The 20,228-nt window shown below is 45.8% G+C and overlaps 1 protein-coding gene across 3 annotated transcripts; it reads right to left on the reverse strand.

Moving 5' to 3' along the window:
* Positions 1-682: 682 nt before the first annotated feature.
* Positions 683-20,024, reverse strand: nfic (nuclear factor I/C). Of its 3 annotated transcripts, none has more exons than XM_078946499.1 (13): positions 19,784-20,024; positions 17,667-17,837; positions 16,162-16,338; positions 15,487-15,670; positions 14,881-14,955; positions 14,074-14,148; positions 12,555-12,687; positions 10,943-11,064; positions 8,229-8,342; positions 7,998-8,155; positions 7,719-7,902; positions 6,748-6,836; positions 683-5,143 (listed from the first exon to the last, which is right to left on the reverse strand). In XM_078946499.1, exons 1-13 carry the CDS (start codon positions 19,784-19,786, stop codon positions 5,123-5,125), a joined length of 1,506 nt encoding a protein of 501 aa, XP_078802625.1. In that variant the 5' UTR covers positions 19,787-20,024; the 3' UTR covers positions 683-5,122. The 3 variants fall into 3 exon arrangements, with proteins under 3 accessions (XP_078802625.1, XP_078802626.1, XP_078802624.1); XM_078946500.1 differs by lacking the exon at positions 19,784-20,024 and adding an exon at positions 18,939-19,643; XM_078946498.1 differs by lacking the exon at positions 19,784-20,024 and adding an exon at positions 18,979-19,182.
* Between the last annotated feature and the right edge of the window lie 204 nt (positions 20,025-20,228).

Raw genomic sequence — 20,228 nt, forward strand, 5'->3', positions numbered from 1 at the left:
TTTCTAGAATGGTGTTCACTATTGGCTCATATCCAATGGTGTTGGATGAATTTACAGTCAATCAAACGTTTGAAGGGTTTGATTGACAGATGGTAGGGGTGTGGACTTCCAATTAACTCACTTCTGATTGGCTTGAATGGTTGCCTTTGAAATGTTGGCTCGGGCCAACTTGGACCATTCACTGGTTACTGGTTCAAATATGGATACATCCGTAACGGAACCAGTGGTAACCAGAAGCAAGTGACGTCACCCCCGCTCACTCCACTTCTCATTCACAGACAATGAGGTGTACACACAGTGATGTCATTGCTTAGTGGTACTGAAGGGACCCCTTTGGGTTTGATTAACAGGAGAGATTATCAGAGGGCGGAGTTTATGCCTGCTCAACTCCGCCCCGGAAAGAAGAATGGGAAGACCTCTCCAGAAAAGTAGCAGCTGTTTAAAGAGTAAATGAGAACAGGGGCGTCAACATCATAGGAGACCACACCCCTATCATAATCCACAAACACCCCCACCTCCAGAACTGCAGGTTAAGATGACAGGAGGCCGAGTCTGGGTTCTAATAAATCTAAATATGTGTGTTGTTTTGAATCTGCTGTTGGTTGCTTTGGCTGGCTGGTCAGCAGGTAGAGAGATGTGTATGTACACCAATCAGAGATGGACACATAAACACCGTCACATCTATGGTATAGCTTCTTTATTCATGGTAATTTTGCATAGGGAAACATCCTCATTTCCAGTAATGAAGTCAGAATCTGTAGATAACAGTGGTAAGTATGGTTCTAAAGGCATATCATCAGTAAGTTCATTTTCCCCAGCGCACGTGGAAAGCACACCTGTCGTGTGCACGTGCTGCTCAGACTCAAATACATTCAAAAACCCGGAGTGCTGGAAATTCAGAGGCGCGTGGATATAAGACGGTTCCTGCTTCAGCGTCGTGGGTAAAAAAAAAAAAAAAAAAAGCTGCTCCGGTCCAGAGCAGGAGCCCTTTCCACAGAAAACCAGCACCGACATCAGAAGCTCCGCCCCCACTCACCTGTGCAGTTGGGGCATTGTTCTTGCTGAGTCTTTCATGGGTCGACCCATTCTGATGGAGACAGACAGGAGCCATGCAAACATGCTGCCCTGACCAAAACACACAAACCAAACCAAGTTCCGGCGCCTCCTGTCGGGTTGATGGCTGGCAGCGACGTTTAATGATGAAGCACAACCTGTGTGCACAGCTCAGGAGTGGAGCCTATTCATGCAGTAACATATGAAATCTTATCATGCCCACAATAGCGGGTGTGAGAGATATGTACAAGTACAAACACTGGAAAAGGAGAGCAGTTTGTTCCAACACCTTTAAAATGATCAGAATGAAAAAATTACTGAAAAGTGCATCTAAGAAAAATCCTTTCATCTTTTACAAAGTGTCTTCAGAGCAAAGAGTGCAGCGACAGAGCAGGCAGAGGGAAAAAAGCAGCATCGCGCCTGCATCACAGCAGGGGAATAAAAAACTACCAGGAAGCCGGAGTGAAACGGCCGACCAAACCGAAACATCTCAGAAAAGGATGCTTCTGTTGAGCCGGCTGAGGATTCAGAAAAACAGTATGACCACTTTGACAACGCAGCAAATTACAGACACATTTACAGTCAAGCCCCACCTGAACACTAAGCCCCTCCCACACAGCCATTCCACCTTAGTTCGAGTTTTCAGAGCCCATAACAGAGTAAGGAGGTGACGTGAACTGATGCAACGGTCAGGCAGAGTGGCAAACGTTTCCATGGCAACAGATGCAGTTGAACAGCCGTCAGACTGAAGACAAAGGTGGGAGCTTTCAGGAGAAACAGGACGCGTCCTCATGACGCCACAAGAGCAAACTCCCACGACCAGCAGGACTGTGTCATGTGATATCTCCAGATTGCACGGCTACAGAAAGATGATGCGTTAAAGTACAAACAAGGGATTAAGGGTCAGTATGGTGCACTAAAGGGGAAGCAGACACTGGAACTCCTCACATGACGGCTGCTTCTTCTCAGATGGGATCTCTTCAGTGCCCCAGAAAAAAGCAGAACGCAGGTTCAGGTCAAAGGTCGGGGTCAGCATTTTCATTGTAACTCTTTGGATTGTTTTATGGCTTCTCCCCTTTGGACCTGCACAGCAGATGGCATTGTGTGTTTGCATACATCACAAACTGCTGACCAAGAGCAGCCAACAGTCTGACCACAGGCACAGCTTTAGCTAAATATTTTTGGTTCTCGTTCATGTCGCTGCTGGTTGGTTTAGCACATAATCTGACCCTGGTTTTGGCCTCGCCTGTCTTCCTGCCAACATGAACCTCACAGAGAAACCCACACAGAAGAGATTTACAAACAATGCACACGCCTGGACATTCAAACATCTGTTTCTTCTTCACCGACATTTAAAAACGTCCCTGTGAGCCACTTTCAGACAAATGGGCTTTACTCAGAGCACCAAAAACCAGCAGTCCTACATCAAGTCAATCCACATAATGCTCTTCCTTTCTGAAACGGCACAGGAGCAGGTCCATTCATGACCACTTTCTTTCTTGACCTCCAACAGGACATCCGGAAATTCTCTCATCAGATCCAGTCACATGACTCTCAGTGCTGCTCTGCGTCATGCGCCTGCCTTTTTACGCAGTCAGTCTGTCCAGACCTTCATGGACTAGCAGCACCCAGGTGGCAGGTGGCGTCACACTAATGAAACACTGAGTTAGTCGCAACCTGCCACACATTCGTGTATCATTCACTACCTCTGGGTTTTTTAAAGGCAACCTCCACTTCCTTTCCCCTCACATCCTTGACTGTCCATCACTTGCATCATGGGTGCTCTTCCTCCTTCATCAGGGTGTTCCTCGACGTTAACACGTCAAACCCATTTCATGGGTTTAAGTTTCAGGCCATTAACTAAGAAATACATAAGCACAAGACACGAGAATGTTTAAAAATACATATATATTATAGGTCATTACTGTCTGCTTTTTTATACACTCTAAAGCTGTAATTATAGACAGTACTTCATGACAAGACGTTGATGGTTACCCAAAATTCAAAAGCCAAAGTAAACAAGTTCAGCACTGCGTGCACGTCATCATGTAACATGATTTGACACGTGGGATGTCGAGGGGCTGCAGAACCTTCAAGGGGTGCGGCCAGTATGTACACAAAGACCATCCCTGCATCTAGTACTCTCTGGCGAATGCTGACACGCCTGTTTGAGAACGGTCAGAACTCCTGCAGCCTTTTAAAGTGCCACTGTCCGAATCCCTGACGCCTAGAAGAACCCAACAAATTACAGCACAGAACCTGGACCAGGTTCCTGATGCAGCCCCCCTTCATTCTCACACAAGGCGAACACGTTTAGCCACCAGGTTACATCTACTCTGCGAGACGTTCAGGGACCTCTTCTAAACTCGGATAATTCTACCGCAGCTAGCTGCTAAGCTCCGCCCACTAACTGCCTGCTGCATCCAGTCAGGTCATCACGTTGCTTTTTTAAGTGCTTCCAGCTCCATAAAGCGTTACTGTTTTCTAACTAAAGCCAAGGCACATAATGTGTTCATGAAGGATCGTGCAAAATAGAAGCTGCAAGAGCTTGAGGAAGAGGAGCAAGTTGGAGATGAAGAGGCATCATCAGTCTGAGCCATGCACTCATCCGGAACGAACAGAACCTTTGCAGCAGCATGCAGAGTTAACCGAGCTTCAGAACACCCAGGTCCACTTTAGTGTTTCTGTCAGAGTCCTGAGTGCAGAGACGATCCAAACAGAACCGGGACCTTTATTAGCCTGAGCAGAACCCCATCTCAACCCTCACAGCCAACTCCAGAACCTGTCTGACCCATACACCAGGAGCCACATGTACATAGGTGAGCAGATCAATGTTCACGGTAAAACCGTGCATATGTGTGTGTCACAGGTACCTCTAAGTGAAATGTCATGAAGGCCCAACGCAGCTTAGAATATAACTCAACCTGGGTTCTGTCCAGACTTTGATGACTTGGGTCCTCTCCAAATTGACCTTCATCCTGCTTAAAAGAACTTTTGCTCAAGGTGCCACCATGTGGCATGATGAGGGAGTGGTGCTGCAGCCTATTTATTGCTTGAAACATCAACATTTGGCAGCTGAAGCCTAAAACCTGTCTTCAGAAAGAGTGACGTGACGATTACCACCAGGATGGTTCTGCAGCTGATTTGCTCAGAAACCCCTGTTTTCTAACTAAACCAACGGATCAGAACCATGCCCAAAACTGGTTCTGCTGCTGAGGTCTTCGTAATAAACTTTCTCTCTGCTCACCGGGAGCAGGATGGATGAGAGCAGCAAGCCTGAGTGTTCTTCATCAGGTTCTGCAGAACTTCTCATAATTTGTTCTGTTTCTACCTGTCATACATGTGGCTCCTGTGTCCAAACCCCCCTCCATGCACACACACAATTTTAAGTGATGCTCATTTCCAGCAAACCCATTTAAATCAGGGTCAAAAACACACAATTTCCCAATTACACCAGCTTGACTAAGGCAGGCGTGTGAGAACAGAGCGTCCAGAGCCCGGGTCTCTCAGAACCTGGGCCGAGGCGGGTCTCTAGGTCTCACATGAGCTCTGGCTTTCAGACTTAGTCTTCATGGTCAGGCTGATGATTGTTCGTGTTGGTGGAAGCTTCTGTGGGTTCTAGACGAGAAGGAGATCCGTCCTGCTGCATTGCTCAGCTCAAAGTGCAAAGAAACAGTAAAAAGAGGAGCTCTGTGTCCGAGGAGATCCGGAAGGCTTGTTGCATATCAGAACCAGCACCTGTGGCACACAGGATCATTCCAGGAGTTCAGGATAAGGTTGTGGGATCTATCTAGACCCATCAACACATCCCATGTAGTGGACCTGGTCCTATCATCAGCTAGGTTAGAAGCCTTCTGTTAGTCCGCTAAGTTCTGGTTTGAGTTCAGGTCCAATAGAAGTTCAAAGTGTAGCTGCAGCTTCATGTTCAGTCCAGAAGACGCTTTCTGACTCTCCACATGTGTGAATGCATCAAAAAAATGCTAAAGAGTTGATTCATTCACAAAAGTGAAAGACAGTTTCCCTCCAGCGGTGCCATCTCTGCAGTGGTCAGCCTCCATCAGAACCTTCCTTAGTTTCCCAGGTACCAAGACTGCAACAGAGACACACCAGCAGAGTCAGTCCCACAACCACACATCACACACACAACTGTCCGAGAACGGCAACAGAGACACACCAGCAGAGTCAGTCCCACAACCACACATCACACACACAACTGTCCGAGAACAGCAACAGAGACACACCAGCAGAGTCAGTCCCACAACCACACATCACACACACAACTGTCCGAGAACGGCAACAGAGACACACCAGCAGAGTCAGTCCCACAACCACACATCACACACACAACTGTCCGAGAACAGCAACAGAGACACACCAGCAGAGTCAGTCCCACAACCACACATCACACACACAACTGTCCGAGAACGGCAACAGAGACACACCAGCAGAGTCAGTCCCACAACCACACATCACACACACAACTGTCCGAGAACGGCAACAGAAACACACCAGCAGAGTCAGTCCCACAACCACACATCACACACATAACTGTCCGAGAACGGCAACAGAGACACACCAGCAGAGTCAGTCCCACAACCACACACAACTGTCCGAGCACGGCAACAGAAACACACCAGCAGAGTCAGTCCCACAACCACACATCACACACACAACTGTCCGAGAACGGCAACAGAGACACACCAGCAGAGTCAGTCCCACAACCACACACAACTGTCCGAGAACGGCAACAGAAACACACCAGCAGGGTCAGTCCCACAACCACACACAACTGTCCGAGCACGGCAACAGAAACACACCAGCAGAGTCAGTCCCACAACCACACATCACACATACAACTGTCCGAGAACGGCCAGCATCGTGCTGGGGCTCGGACACACCGAGCCTTTGAGGCCCCTCTCCAACATTTTTCTCACACCTACCTCACAGTTGCCCCACACTTAACTCACACTGTTTTTAAACCTGCCACACATTTTCCTCACATCTGTCCCATATGTTTCTTACACCTGTGTCAAATCTTCCTCATACCTCCCCCTTACACCTTCCACACATCTTCCTCACACCTGCCACAGATCTTCCCACGGCAGGCTCCTACGGTATCCTCCTCACACCTGTCTCACATCTGGATTACACTTTCCTCACACTTTTCCTCAAACCTTTCTTGTGACTTCCTCACACCCGTCTCACATCTTCCACACACCTGCCTCTCACTTTATTCAAACCTAAACCACATCTGCCCCACCCCACCCCAAAATCCTCCTCACACCTGCCCCATGTTTTCCTCACACCTGTCACATACCTGGGTAACACTTTCTTCAGACCTACCCCACATGTTCCTGACAGACACACAACATATTTCACAGCTGGCTCTCACTGTCCCTATACTTTTCTTAAACCTTCCTCAGGACTTCCTCACATTTTCCTCAAACTTTCCCCACACCCTCCTCACATCAGTTTATGTGGAGTTTATTTACATACCGGTATGTATAGACTTGAATCCACATTTATGGTTTTAAATAATGTAGATACGTCCACTTAATGCAAATACAATAAGAACATGACTGCAGACTTTTTGTCTGGCTGATGAGAAGTTAAAACTAAATAAATCATGGGATTTTAGTTCGTTTTTTACCTCCACAGCTTTTACCTTCATCTGCTGTTTGTGGACGGACTCACCTGGGCCTGGTAGAGTCCACCTGTGTCCCGAGGGCTGACTCCAACAAAAGGGGACCGATTGGCAGGGGGTGTCCCGGGAGCAGAGTATGCTGGGAAAGTTTGTGATAAACATGAGCACCTGCTTTCATTGGGTTACATGTTTATGTTGCAACATCTTTGTATCACTAGAGAAACCTTTTCACAGAGCTCTTCTGATCTGACCAGGACTGCTGAAGGTGCGCTAGCTGTAGAACTGCATGAGTGATGTAACAGGTCATATGACACCGTCATCTGCAATAACACCTATAAAAATGATGTGAACAACAGCCACTGGTTTATGGGTGGATCTATCCGTGTTGTGGTTCCTTTGAACCCGGAGCAGGACAGACAATGGCCAACAGGGATGTAGGAGTAGAAACATCAATTCATCTATCTTCTATCTTCTCCACTCATTCCAGGCGTCCAGCGTCCCTGTAGGGTTTCAGGGACACTGGAGCTTATCCCAGCCTCACAAAGGCTGGGTACACCCTGGACCTGAACAGGACTTTGGACTTGCAGTTTATGGTGGTGGCAGTAATTTTTGGGAAATAAGGTTAGGTGTGGAGTGGACCTTCACTAAAGACAGTATGGTTCCCACTCAGGTTTGTACTTGAGGGTGGACTCAGTGATCATCATTTTTACTTTACTATATCCTGGTTTTTGACACCTCGCTGCTAAAAATGACCCTTTTTCATTTGTGGATGCGCAGCCTCATAAAGGCAGCAGTGCGGTTACCTCTGGTTGTACAGGAGTAGCTACTAACCCGACTATTATACTGTAGTGATGTAAGTATTTGTAGGCTAACAGCTGACATAATCCAGTGAACGTGTCTGAGGCCTGTTCTGATGATCTTCATGTGTGAAATAGTTATTTCTGTCATTGACACACTGAATAACTGATTCTTTCATTAAGCTTTCTGCTTTGAGGACGTCAGGCTGCTCGTGTAATCTTACTCGGGGACGTTGGGGAACTTGCTCCTCCGTCACTGGAGGTGGTGCTGGCCTTAGACTCGGCAGGAAGCGTCGGTCTAAGAAGTGCGGACACTGGACCGGACAGGGAGGGGGCTGGCCCAGGGGGAGCCAACATCTGAGAAGAGATGTAGTGGGCAGGCACTTTGACCTGGGTGCTTCCATTAAGCTGGAAAAGAGGTGTTTCAGAGATTTCCCTTCTTGTTGGTGAGCAAACAGGTTGACATGTGAGTGGGCGCTCTGGATGGAGACATTCGTACTCACTGAGGTGGGGGTTTGGTTAGCGGGGTCACAGGCTAAAGACACCAGATCTTTGAGGGGGTCCTGGGCCAAGTGAGGCGGATAACGGATGGCTCCGTGGGGGAAGTAGGAGGACGACGGGAAGTGAAGTGTTGAGGAAGGGTGAGGACTCCGGCACAGACCTGGATAGAAGCGGAATCAGGTTTTGGTCTGAGAGACACACGGATGTGCATCCCTGGCGGGGGGGTTACTGACCACTGTGCACAGCTATGACAGGACGGTGGTGCTGAGTGTAGGAACCCATCCTTGGAGAGCCTTCCTGGGGGGAGGGACTGTCCATCTCTGCCTTCTTCACTGGAGGAGACGGACCTCCAACACAAAGACAAAAACATAGTTGGTGAAAATCCACCCAGAACAGACCAAAAAAGGATGCGGTCCATTGTGTTTATATGTGTAGTAAGTAATTAAACTGCTCTTTTTAAAACAAATCTTATTTCATTTAATATTACTTATTTATATAAGTAATAATTATACCATGGTCCGGTTGAATACTCGATTCTGATTGGCTGCTGGGTGTGTATTAAAACCTGATAACCGCATGGTGAAAAAAGAAGTTTCGGTCAGCCAGCTTAAATGTTTCGTATCACTGTGCCGGCTTCTTTAAAACAACCTTTTGCTTCATCATCTGGACAAAAACAAGCGGTAAGAGATGAACTTTCTCTCTGAACTGATGCTTTATTCAACCCATCGGGACGATCAGCATAGATATCGCCGAATCTTGACTGCGGCGGTGGTGCTGTGCGACGTGGACTATGTGTTACGTGATGCGGCGCGATGCTTTTTGTGAGAAAAGCGATCCAAATCGAAAAAAAAAAAAAACAAGAATTAAGGACTAAAAACTGGTTAATATGTATTGCTTTTGTAAGTGACCATGGTATATGGGCGGCCGTGGTGCAGCGGTAGGGCAGTCGACCCATGATCGTAAGATTGCAGGTTTGATTCCCGCCTTGCACGCCCATGAGTCGAAGTGTCCTTGGGCAAGACACTGAACCCCACCTTGCCTCTGGTGGTAGGCGGGCGCCTGTGTTTGGCAGCGGAGCCACCACCAGTGTGTGAATGTGTGTGTGACTGGGTGAATGGGTCTGTGACTGTAAAGCGCTTTGTCCTTGTAGGAAGAAAGGCGTATACGCCATTTACCATTTACCATAAGCGGGTTAATGGCCGACCAAGTGTGCGTTATTACTTTTTAACGCACTTCACGGAAGCTTCCAGGCTTCCACAGCGTGTGTTAAAAAGTAATAAGGCACACTTCGTCGGGCAATAACTCTTACATAATTACCGTAGTTATATTCGATATTTTAATACATTCCAGGCATGGAGCAAGAGCTGTTGTCATGGTAACCCCTCTAAAGGTTGATTCTGTGAAGTTTCCTTTCTGAAGTTAAAACAGTCTTAAAAGTATCTCACTCAGACAAACAAGAAGGTTTTCGGCTTTTTAAAATATTAACCAACTGTGAAATCCCTCAAAAAAGACTCTGCTTTTGTTATATGATAACTGACCTGAAATAATGATTTCTGGAATAGTGCAATAACATCTTTTGATGATAATCACTAAGAACTTTATGTCTGTTACTTGATGAATAACCTGCTCTTGGATTAAAAAAAGTAATTAATAATTTTAAATAGATGTTAAGAACCAAATGATGGCAACTACTGTATGTAAGTTCAGTAAAATATTATAAGGCTGGGATTATATAAATGGATTAAATGTGTCATTTGTGTGTACTGTAAGTATAAGTGCAAATGTCTACCATATTTAAGATTAGATTCAATTATAATGTTTAAAACATTTTTTTTTTTTTCATTTTGCTGAAAGTTGCTTGAAAAAATTCCATTAATCAAAGATCTGAGATTGTGACAGCAGTATGCTTGTAACAAGTTACTTTGGTGGAAAGTGACTATAATATTATTATGTATATGTTAGAGGTAACACTTTAAAGTACCTATTATTTAGCAAAGTAATATTATTACTGACTTTAACACCCAGCTCTGCTCAGGTTTTATGTGACTAGAACATCTTTAGCTCCCGTCAAAGACGTTCCTGTCTCACAGCTCACCTGTATTATCTGGCCTGATGCCTTCAACTCGATTCATTTCAACCCCTGAAGCTTCACCTGCAACCATCTAACAGTGTGTGAATTAGCTGGAAGACTGTAACGATCCTTCATGGAGATAAACAGACTTCCTATCACTCTGCACTGGTTTTTCTTGTCTATTAGGCCTGTAGCTGCGTTTCCACTAACTATGAAATTGCACAAATTGGATTTGCAATAATAAATTGCCAAATGGAAACTATTTCAAAACAATTCACATTTATTGAAAAAAAAAAGCTTCTGCGCTTGGAGGTGGTGGGTTTTTAATTGACGTATTTTGCAAAACTGCAATGGAAAAACTAATTTCAAATTAAATGTGTCAGATAGAAAGCAATGGCAATGTGTTTCTTGGTAGGAACTGGCAGTCTTATGCACTCCACAGCGGGCGCCACATGAGGTGGGACATCATCACACGCCTCCTCAAAAGTTGAGCGTGTCATGCAGAATAGTTGAATCCACAGCTCCTCTGTAAAATCACCAACCACCATTTCCCAAAATGGCTTAATTTACAGCCGCTCCCACATGTAAGAAGCTCGCCCCTCCACGGCCTGAAGAAGACGCCGACGTCTCCTTTGATAGATGATGATGAGCGCTAGTGCCGTGACAGAAATGTAAATGTATCTGCTCTAAATCGTTGTTCACATCCGTCACCTTTTTTCTTTTAATGATTTATCGCGTGAGCTGGTTTGTGTTTCTTCACATAATCTGCAATTGCAAAACTGTGTTTTTTCCTTACTTGTAGAATTTCGATAACATTTTGCGCATATGTGTAACGGGAACACAGCTACTATGAGGGTGGCGGTGCCTCCCGTTTACCTCCTTCCATGTCGTCTGTCCAGTTTCTGGAGCTGCTTGCTGGAGAGGAAGGCGAGTGGTAGTACTCGCCTCCCGGACTCTCCGCCTCTTCCTCCATGGATCCAGACTTGTGCCGCTTGCTCCTGCAGAGACAGAAGCAGGTGAAGCATTCAGGTCTCTGAAGACCTCAGCCGGCTCCAGGCTCACACCGGGATCCCTTTAGACCTCTGCAAGTCACCCCATAAGATGTTGAGGTTAATTAACCCTTTTTATTACCCAAAAAAGATTATTTCAAAACTCCTGCATTAAGGCAACAGCTTTAACAAATAAAGCAAAGACTTCAGCACTCTGCCTAAAAAGGAGGAGGACCTTTTGTATTTTGAACTCTGTTTTAATATTTATTTCACAGTTTTTACAATTATTTACTACATACATAGACTGCATTCATATCAATATTAATATAACTTGATTATTGTGCACATTTATTTGAGGAAGTGTGATTCAACTTACAGGCGCTGTCATTTTCAAAGCAGGATTTGGCCGTTTTGACAGCTTTAAACTCCATGGTCTATGGCAGAGGTGGGCAGACTACAGCACGGGGAATATAATAAATTATATTGATGAATCCTTGTTGATGTCTTATGTCCTGGTGTCTCCCAAAAGATGGTGCAATCCATATATAATTACCCTTGTTTAGGTGCAGAAAGTTATTCTGAACATTTGTGTGTGTTTTCCGAGTCGGACAGTCATTTTTCCGATCATTCCAACACCACCTGAATGCAGCATTTCTCTTCAGTTTGTGTTTTTCCCTGATGGACATTAACCCATCGAACAAAAGCCACAGTTTTGCAATAAAACTCCAAAAGGTTCTGTTTGCTGTTCTGTTATTTTCAACCAAAATTAAAGCAAGCTTTTGTCCATATTCCATGGTATTTCTCTCTCCTAAGAGGTGGACTACCAGAACACCACGGATCTGCTCCTGGTAGGGCCAGTCTGTCAAATTTTAGAACCCTTTGTGGCCCACGTGTCAAAAAGTTTTCCCACCCCTGGACTATGATATTTCAAAGGCAGCATAGTTAATTCTGTCAGTTCCAACTGCACTAAGGGTCTTGAAGATCCTTAGCAGGAAATCCCATAATACAGTTTTGAAAGAATGTATCTAGAAAACCCTTCCAAATGTTTTTAAATGCATTGTTTCCTTAATGATTCATCTTTCTAATGAATGTATAATGTGTTTGTCTTAATCATTAGATTTATGTCATTATCTGCTGTTGTAAGTCTAAACAGTAGGTGTCATTGTTGTGATGCAAAAATGAACTAAAATGGAAAGACCTTTTAAAGCAGGGGTGCCCAAATCCATGCCTTGAGGGCCTGTCTCCCTTATCTGCTGCTGATTACCAGGATCAGGTGTGTTTAGCCAATAAGGAGCTTCAATTGGTTAGAAAACAAGTAGGACACCGGCCCTCGAGGCCTGGATTTGGGCACCCCCTAGCTGAAGACCTCCACCATTTTAAAGACAATGCGTTCTACCATCACACTTGTGTTTGATAAATACTGCTCTCACCCAGAACCCTTACAAACTCTGATGAGACAGACAGAGGAACTCTTTGAATTCAGACACAGGTGAACTCACCCACTGGATGATGTGCTCGCCAGTGAACGTCGGAGGCCGACTGCCTGGTTGACCGACTGGTTGAGGTCATAGGCCAGGTGACCCTGGAGCTCCCCCATGGAGAAGCCCGGCCCGACTGCCGTCACCACAGGAGCTGTGATGGGGATAAGTAGGGTGTTTACTGTTTTACAAATGTTAAATTTAAGAATTAAGAGCTTTTTAAGAACACATAGAATCTATTTTAAGACCATATGTACAAAGAACATAAAACGAACAGCCAGAGTCTGCCGTTTCTTGCTCGACACATCCAGTTCAGTCACCTTGAACCCCAATGTTTACATGTCTTTCAGTAAACAATGCAGTTTGCTTCATAAGAATTTCCATTATCCGGTTTTAACCGCAACGAGTATTCCCTATTTTCAAGCCATTTCTCCATGAATTTTCACATTTCCATTTTCCTGCACCAACAAGCATGGGCTAATAGATGGCTATGGTTAAAATGATTTACAACCACTTCACAACCTTATGACACAGCGCATCCTAAAAATTTTTTTCAGAGACAGGAAGTCACATCGTGTTGACGGGAGAAAAAAATGAAGAACCATTCACTAGAACAGTGTTTTTCAACCTTTTTTGGCCCACGGCACACTTTAACCTTGTCAAAAATCCCGCGGCACACCAGCATCCCAAACTTTTTAAAAAAAAAGGAGAAACTCATAGTCTGTATTGATCTACAGCCCCTCTGCAATCTCACATGCATTTTTGTGATAATTGTGGCAGAAAAAGCTGGAAGTTGCAGCTATTTTTTCTAAAAGATGTAATAAAAGTTAGTTAAAAGATTTAAAAACTGTTTGATGTCTGTTTGTTGTGGTTTCAAGACGTCAAAGGAAGACTCATTGTGCGCTGAGACGCTGTCACTTTAACCCAATGCATCATGGGAGATGTAGAGCAAACAGCCACTGAAGGCAGAGAGACTAGCGTCTCTGAGCTTCATTGTTCTGTTCACTTTTTCCACGGTCTGACACCGGATTCTGTGGAAAGCTACACTGTTAAAGACGAGCTTCAGCTGGTATTTTTGTTGGAACTGAGAGACTTCATGAGCAGAATCGGAAAAAGGAAGTGAAGACTTTAACCACTTCTGATTGGTCAGACTGATGACATGTGATTAAGCCTCCAAGAATGATTGGTGGAGACAGTTAAAGGGGCGGGACTTTTCTGAAAACAGAGCTGAAGCTACGGCTAAATCGCGGTACCGTCATTCTTATCAAAATGTCTTTAATAGAATCAAATAAAGGCCAAAGATCTGGTTCTGATATGGCCAAAGATCTGGTTCTAGCTGCAGAAGGAGCACTGACAGCAGCTGACCTCAGGATCTGAGGTCCCTCGAGAGGAGCTTTTTACCTCCTGACGTGGAAGCGTTCTCTCACCGACTCATTCAATCCCTCATTCACCACATCAACCCTTCAGCTAAGAGAAGACGGTGCTTGTCGACCTGGCTGCACTGAACCCAGCAGGTGTGTTCTGGGTGAGGATGACTTACTTCTCGAGACCCGGACCAGCTCAGCAACACTGAAGACTCCTGATGTAACGAAGGTCTCCTGGAACTCCGGAGCATCTGCATGAGTAAAAGAGACAGACCAAGAAAAGATCCAATGAAGAACAAAGAAACTCCCTCCATTCTGACCTCCTTCCCAGGAGCTGCGGGGAACAAACTGCAATCCAACTTGAAGGTGGTGGAACCAAGGAAAAAAGCCAGCAACCTGCTGCCTGGCAAATCGGACTTTTCAGACACGACAAGACCAAGACATGGGAAGGTTTGACCAATCCTGCTGGCTATTGGTTAATGTGTTCATGTGGGTCTAATTTCTTAACCCTCAAGCAACCAAGCTATTTTACTGACTGTAATGACTGAGTGGGGTCATTTATGACCCCATTGCGTTCTGTACAGGGATCCTTATTATGAATGGCTGGTTGGGGGGTTTATCATACCAAAACTACTCCCTGTGTTTTTTTTCAATGATCTAATGTAATATGTGTTTGTTGGTAATATTTTTATTGAAAGAAATAACAAAAACACAGACTTTAAGAACAACACAACATTTAATTAGACAGTCCTTGTTCCAACTTGCAAAAAAAATTTTTTTTTTCAACCTAAATAAAAACATGGGGGGGGTAAGCCTAAAATGTGAACTGAAGCACAGACAAGTCCAGATGGAAAGCGTTGACACACCTGGGTAGTCTGAGGTCAGAGTGAAGCAGGAATGAGAGTTACAGGTGTAACTCTCATAACAGACATATTCACATCCACACATCATTCCCATCACAGGCTGTGAAGACCAAGAGTTACCCATTGTGGTGGTCCGACTGTCTTCCTGATCAGAACCAACGCCGGCCTGGCTGGGACTGTTGCACGACTCGGACTCTGCAGACGGAGGGGAACACAGTTAGGACGGCCCCTTCCACAACACCTGGAGCATCCACTTGAACTCCGCCTGTACGTTCTGGGGGAGGCTCCCCCCTTCATGTGGACACCCCTGAGGTTTCTTCTTTTTTTTCCAGAATCCGTTTTCTTTTTTAGGAGTTTCTCCTTACCGAGAAGGAGGGAATAAGGACAGGGATGCCCAGTTTAGTTTATTTTATGACTGATTTCATATTCTTGTGCAATTACCGGTATGAAGCCCATCAATACAACTATGTTGTAATATTGGGTTATATAAATAAAATAACATTTAATTGACTTTGAACTTGAATAAACTAAGCCTAACTAAGCTTAACTAAACCTATAGAGCTAAACTGCACCAATGAATAAAAATAATTAAACCATAACATTTTATTCAATTAAATAAACAGTGAATATCAATGAGCTGCAGGCTGTCTGTGTAATAAGGATGTAATTAGTGTCCGAATAGAAGAGTCCTGCAATCAGTGCATGAGCGTGAGCGAGCACCAGTACCTCGGTCCTGGACGTAGAAGGCGAGGTAGAGGTCCAGCTCCTTCACGGACACAGAGATGTGCCGCGGCTGCACGCACAGGAGGGGGTTCGAACACTGACCCCCTTTCAGCAGCCGCTCCCCATCCGTGCTCTCCAGAGGGATCCCTTTAAATAGGATCACCATCACAAGGTCCAGCCTCCACACCTGGGGGGGCAGAAACATGGGGATGGGGCGGGTCAACCTTTAATTAGAATTGGACTTAGTGACCCCTCCACTCTCGCGTTCCAAACAGGAAGTACCGGCTGGCTCCAAGAAGCCAAAATCCCAGAGACATGAAGAGCTGTTACTCAGTCAGAAGAACCACTCTGAATCTGATACCTTTTTTAACATCTTGCTAATCCTCATTTCTTTCGTGGAATTTTTGCTGTAGTGCAAGTTATTTAAGTTATAAACTGACTATGTTGAACGTTCAAAACATGAGGTCGGTGGTAAACCATTTTCTACTTGGGACGTCACACCCACTCTGTCCAGTTCTCTTCCAGTGTCAAATATGGTGTCAGCTGTTGATGCTCCTGTGATGGCTATAAATGTAAACATGCATCCTGCTAATCCCTGAGGGAGGTGGTAACCCATAGAGGGCCTTGTGCTTCATAAATCACCTGGATTAAATCCCCCCCCTCCCAGAGTGTGCTCACCTTGTCCGCCTGCCGCAGACAGTCGATGCGCCTCATCTTGCCCTTCTGGTCGGGGTTGGACAGCACGCAGCAGGCTGCCTTCTTCCCGGTCACAGACAGCACAAAGTCCTCCCTGCACTCCGGACGGATGTCCTTCCTCAGCTTGGCCAGTAGGCGGCTTGCCCACTTCTGCTTCACCTGCTCCAGATGTTAACACTGTCAGCCCTGCTCCGATTACACAGGAGTAAAATCCAGACAACTGGGAGTAATCAGATTACCGCAGCAACTAAATCTGTTGCCTTTACATGCACTTGGATATCTGAAAACTGAGGAACATTTCAGTTCATCATCAGACTTCTGTCAGAGTTCATGAAGACCACAGACTCAAACTTGCTAAATCAAGACCCCCCCCCCCCCCCTCCAGATCTCAGTTCATCATTTAGGCTCCATGTGGAGTAAATCTCCGCTGGCGTTTTTAGGTGAAGAAGTGTTTGTCTTTCAAAAATTCTCTCATGCTGCTTTGTGAAAAAACACATTTTGTCCAATTGACAAAAGCAGTCTAATAATTGGTATCCATATTATCATATGGAACCGTCCGATTTTTTGGAAAAGTTTGATTAACAGGAGAAGTACCAGTGGAAGGCAGGTTATTGGAGCTCCTCAGCATTGACAGTAAATGAGAACTGGACTGAGCTGCCCCTCCCCTCTCGCGTTCCAAATAGCAAGTACACACTTCTATTGAAACTTCTATTGAGAAATAAACAGCTATTATTCAGTCATTATATTCGTTAGAATAACCATTTTTGTTCTACTACCTGTTATCAACACGTTCTTGCTATACCTTTTTTTTCTCCATATTTTTTCTGTCCTTGAAGTTATTCAAGTTATAAACTGACCAATCACATGCTTCAATAAAAGTAGGAGGCCTCAGGTTGAACGTTAAAAGCGTTTCACAGATTCTCCAGAGCCCGTTTCCAGAGAAAGGGATGTGGCCTTTCAACATACTCGCTCCTGATTGGAGAGAGAGGTTGCCACAGAAATGTAGACAGGCCAATCACAGCTTACTGAGGACGTCTGGTTCCAACATGGCGACGGACTGAAAAATGGCGACTGAATTGACTTCATTTGGTTGGAACTGGAAGCAAGAAATTCTCAATGGATGTCGTCACACATGAATCGTACAGTTATATATCATCCAGTCAATGATTCTCGCCCAGCTGGTAGCAACTGAGCTAAACTTTCGTATTTGCTTACACAGGTGTAGTTCTTGTATTTTGGTTATTTTTTTTGTAAATAGTTGCTTTTTTTGGAAATAATTCTTATCCTTCATTCTTTGTGAGACAGGGGTGTAACACAAATTTGGGGCTCATCCGGGATTTCTCAAGTCTGATTATATGGACATTTTTGATTATCGGAAGAAGTCCAAAGGGGAAGGCAGATTATCTGTAAAATTAAGATTATTTCTATAAATCTTATTGTTGGGAGAGGTATGTGAAGAGGCAAGAAGGCAACAGGTTCAGGCCTACCTCAGCCTTTTCCCCCAGCAGCTCATCCTTCACTGCTCTTTCCTCCTCCTTGCTCATCCTCTTCTCGTGCTTCTTGAAGTACTTCCTCTTCCTGGCTTGCAGGTTGAACCAGGTGTAGGCAAAGGCGCGTACTTGTGGCAGCAGAGCCTCGATGAATGGATGGAACTCATCCTGCAGGACACACACATGCACCTGTAAGAGAGCCATCAGCAGCCTTGACTCTGCAGGATACCGCCTACTCAAAGTTCAAACAACCAGCAACGTTCTGATGGAATCATGTGACCTACAGAGTATGCTATGGCTCCACCCCCAATAAATCAAGCCTTAGTCACATCCACCTGTACTGGTCAACCCAGGCCATGGTGCTCTGGGTTTTTGGGTTGCCCTGGTCCGGAGACATTTGTAGACAGGTGCGGCTGCAGGTACGTGTTGCAGTTCCCATGAGGCTCATGTGGTCACCTTAAGGAACATCATGAAAATGGAACATACCATTGTCGTGTGTGTGGTAAGTGTACTGTGAAGTATTTATAGAGATAATGTAAGCTACACACACCTATGACATAGGTGTGATATTGTCGTACAGTGCCCTTACGCCGCACTTCCGTCGTTAGTGAGGGGATGTTTATACAGGCTCCTTACTAAACACGAGCAAATCCTGCAGGCCCGAGGTGTGCATGTGATAGATAGGTGCTCTGTCTAATTTTCCCATTTATCTAACGAGGCAACAACAGGCAAGCTGGAAGCACGGACCGTGCAAGGCGGTACGATGAACACGCACTTCCTCACTTGAATAGCACTATTGGGCTCTTTGCACTGTTTGCAGGTTTGGAGAGGTTGAAACAAATCTGTATGACATGCCTGCATCTCACCTACTTTATCCTTCTTACATGTTATAGAAGTGTTATTGCTTGCAGCATGCCTGTAGAGAAACACACGCATGATCATTTTTTCTGAGCAGGTTCACTGAGTGGTTCATAGTCTGTGGGTCACCTGTCTGGGTGACCATTTCTCACCCACAGACATCCCATATCCACCCGTCAGGACAGTTGGGACTAAAACATCAGGTGTTTCGGTAAGTTTTCCTCTCTGTTGGTTTTACTGTTGTCTTTGTCACTCTGTCCTTATTTAGGAGTATAAAGGATAGTTCTGTGACATAAGAATCAGTTACAATTTTAACATTTTCTAAAACACTGAAATCCCAAGGGGTGGTTCGGTTTTCCTTTTACTGTTTTAATTGGTTGAGTATTTATTTGTTTGTCCGATTTATTGCACCTGAGGATCCAGAAAACATCCGTTTGAAATGTACACACACGCGTGTGCGCGCGCAGAACTTCCAAGGTTCTGTTAGCTTGTTGGGTTTTTTTCCGTCACCGAGGTGGTTTGTGCGCATGCTCGGAGTTCACAAAATGTTGCGTTCAGTTTTAGTTGGACACCAGAGCTCCGGCTCTCCCTGCTGCAGCTGCGGCCATTTTCTGCTGACTAACACAAAGGGGAGGCGGGGAGGGGGGGCTGAACTTCAACTTGGCCTTCCACCATCCCGCCTGAAGAGCCCGGACAGAGGCCCGCACCGCAGCCCCCCGCATCGGCACACGTCCCAACTGTCACGGGTTCACCGCCCTGCCGAATCTCGTCCGGACTCCAGATAGCAGTTTTAGTCGGGGGTGCGGGGGGGTCCCAGTCAGAACTTGGAAGAAGGGTTCGGGTGGTATTTTTGACGGTTATGTTAAGCTGAAACTCGGAAGTTCGTCAATGACAGGTCGTGTTCTGGTCTTGGGTGGTGTCGATCAAAGTTCGGCCCATGTTCGGTGGTAGAAAGAAGGCCGGTTGTGTTGAGATGATCCATTTGAGGCCCCTCGGACAAATGTTTCCGCCTCACTTTTAACGGAAAACATGCTGATCATAAGTTCCGACTCGCACTAGCGGTTTCGGTCGACTGCGTGTTAGTCCGTGCGTGAGTGCGGAGTCAGCTTTCTGCCCTGAAGACGAACGCAAACAAGAACTAACTGCACGCGCGCGCGCACGTCAGACACTCACGCGCATGCATCTAAACTTGTCATCCCGCGAACAGAACCAGAACCACCGGGCCGCGTTTGCAAGCGTAACCGGTGGAGTCCTACCATGTCGGAGCCGAACCGCTGCCGGAGCTCAGAGGTGCTCCCGGTTCCGGTCCATCTCTTATCACTCCGTTTCTGTCATCGTGCGCGCGCCAGCTGGAGTAAATCCGCGGTGCTCGAGACCAGAAACGTCCCGCGTCAGGCTCCGGGCCGCGCGGCGCCCTCCTCCTTCTCCTCCTCCTCCTCCTCCACCTCCGGGCTGCGGCAGAGCCCTTCTCTGCCGTACTTCAGTCTGCGTGCGCGTGCACAGAACCTGAATCCAGATCAGTGACCTTGATTCCGCATCGGAGGTTCGGTTTTCCAGGAGCCACATGTTCAGTTCTACGAGATTACAGAGGAACCTGCTGCACAGAGCTCCATTATGAGCCTGTAGGAGGAGAGAGACGCCATTCCTCATCCATCCATATAGCTTTAAAGTTTAGTTCGCATCCTAAGAAGCAACAACAAA

The sequence above is a fragment of the Oryzias latipes genome, chromosome 4, assembly GCF_053564925.1.
Source record: "Oryzias latipes strain Hd-rR chromosome 4, Olatipes_Hd-rR_3.1".
Lineage (NCBI taxonomy): Eukaryota > Metazoa > Chordata > Actinopteri > Beloniformes > Adrianichthyidae > Oryzias > Oryzias latipes.

Coding starts and splice junctions, on each gene's coding strand:
- nfic (XM_078946498.1), bottom strand. CDS start 19,056: ATGCGCACAAACCACCTCGGTGACGGAAAAAAACCCAACAAGCTAACA. Junction 15,671..16,161: donor GTCTGCGGCAGGCGGACAAG/GTGAGCACACTC, acceptor CTGCCCCCCCAG/GTGTGGAGGCTGGACCTTGT. Junction 7,903..7,997: donor CTAACCAAACCCCCACCTCA/GTGAGTACGAAT, acceptor CCTCTTTTCCAG/CTTAATGGAAGCACCCAGGT.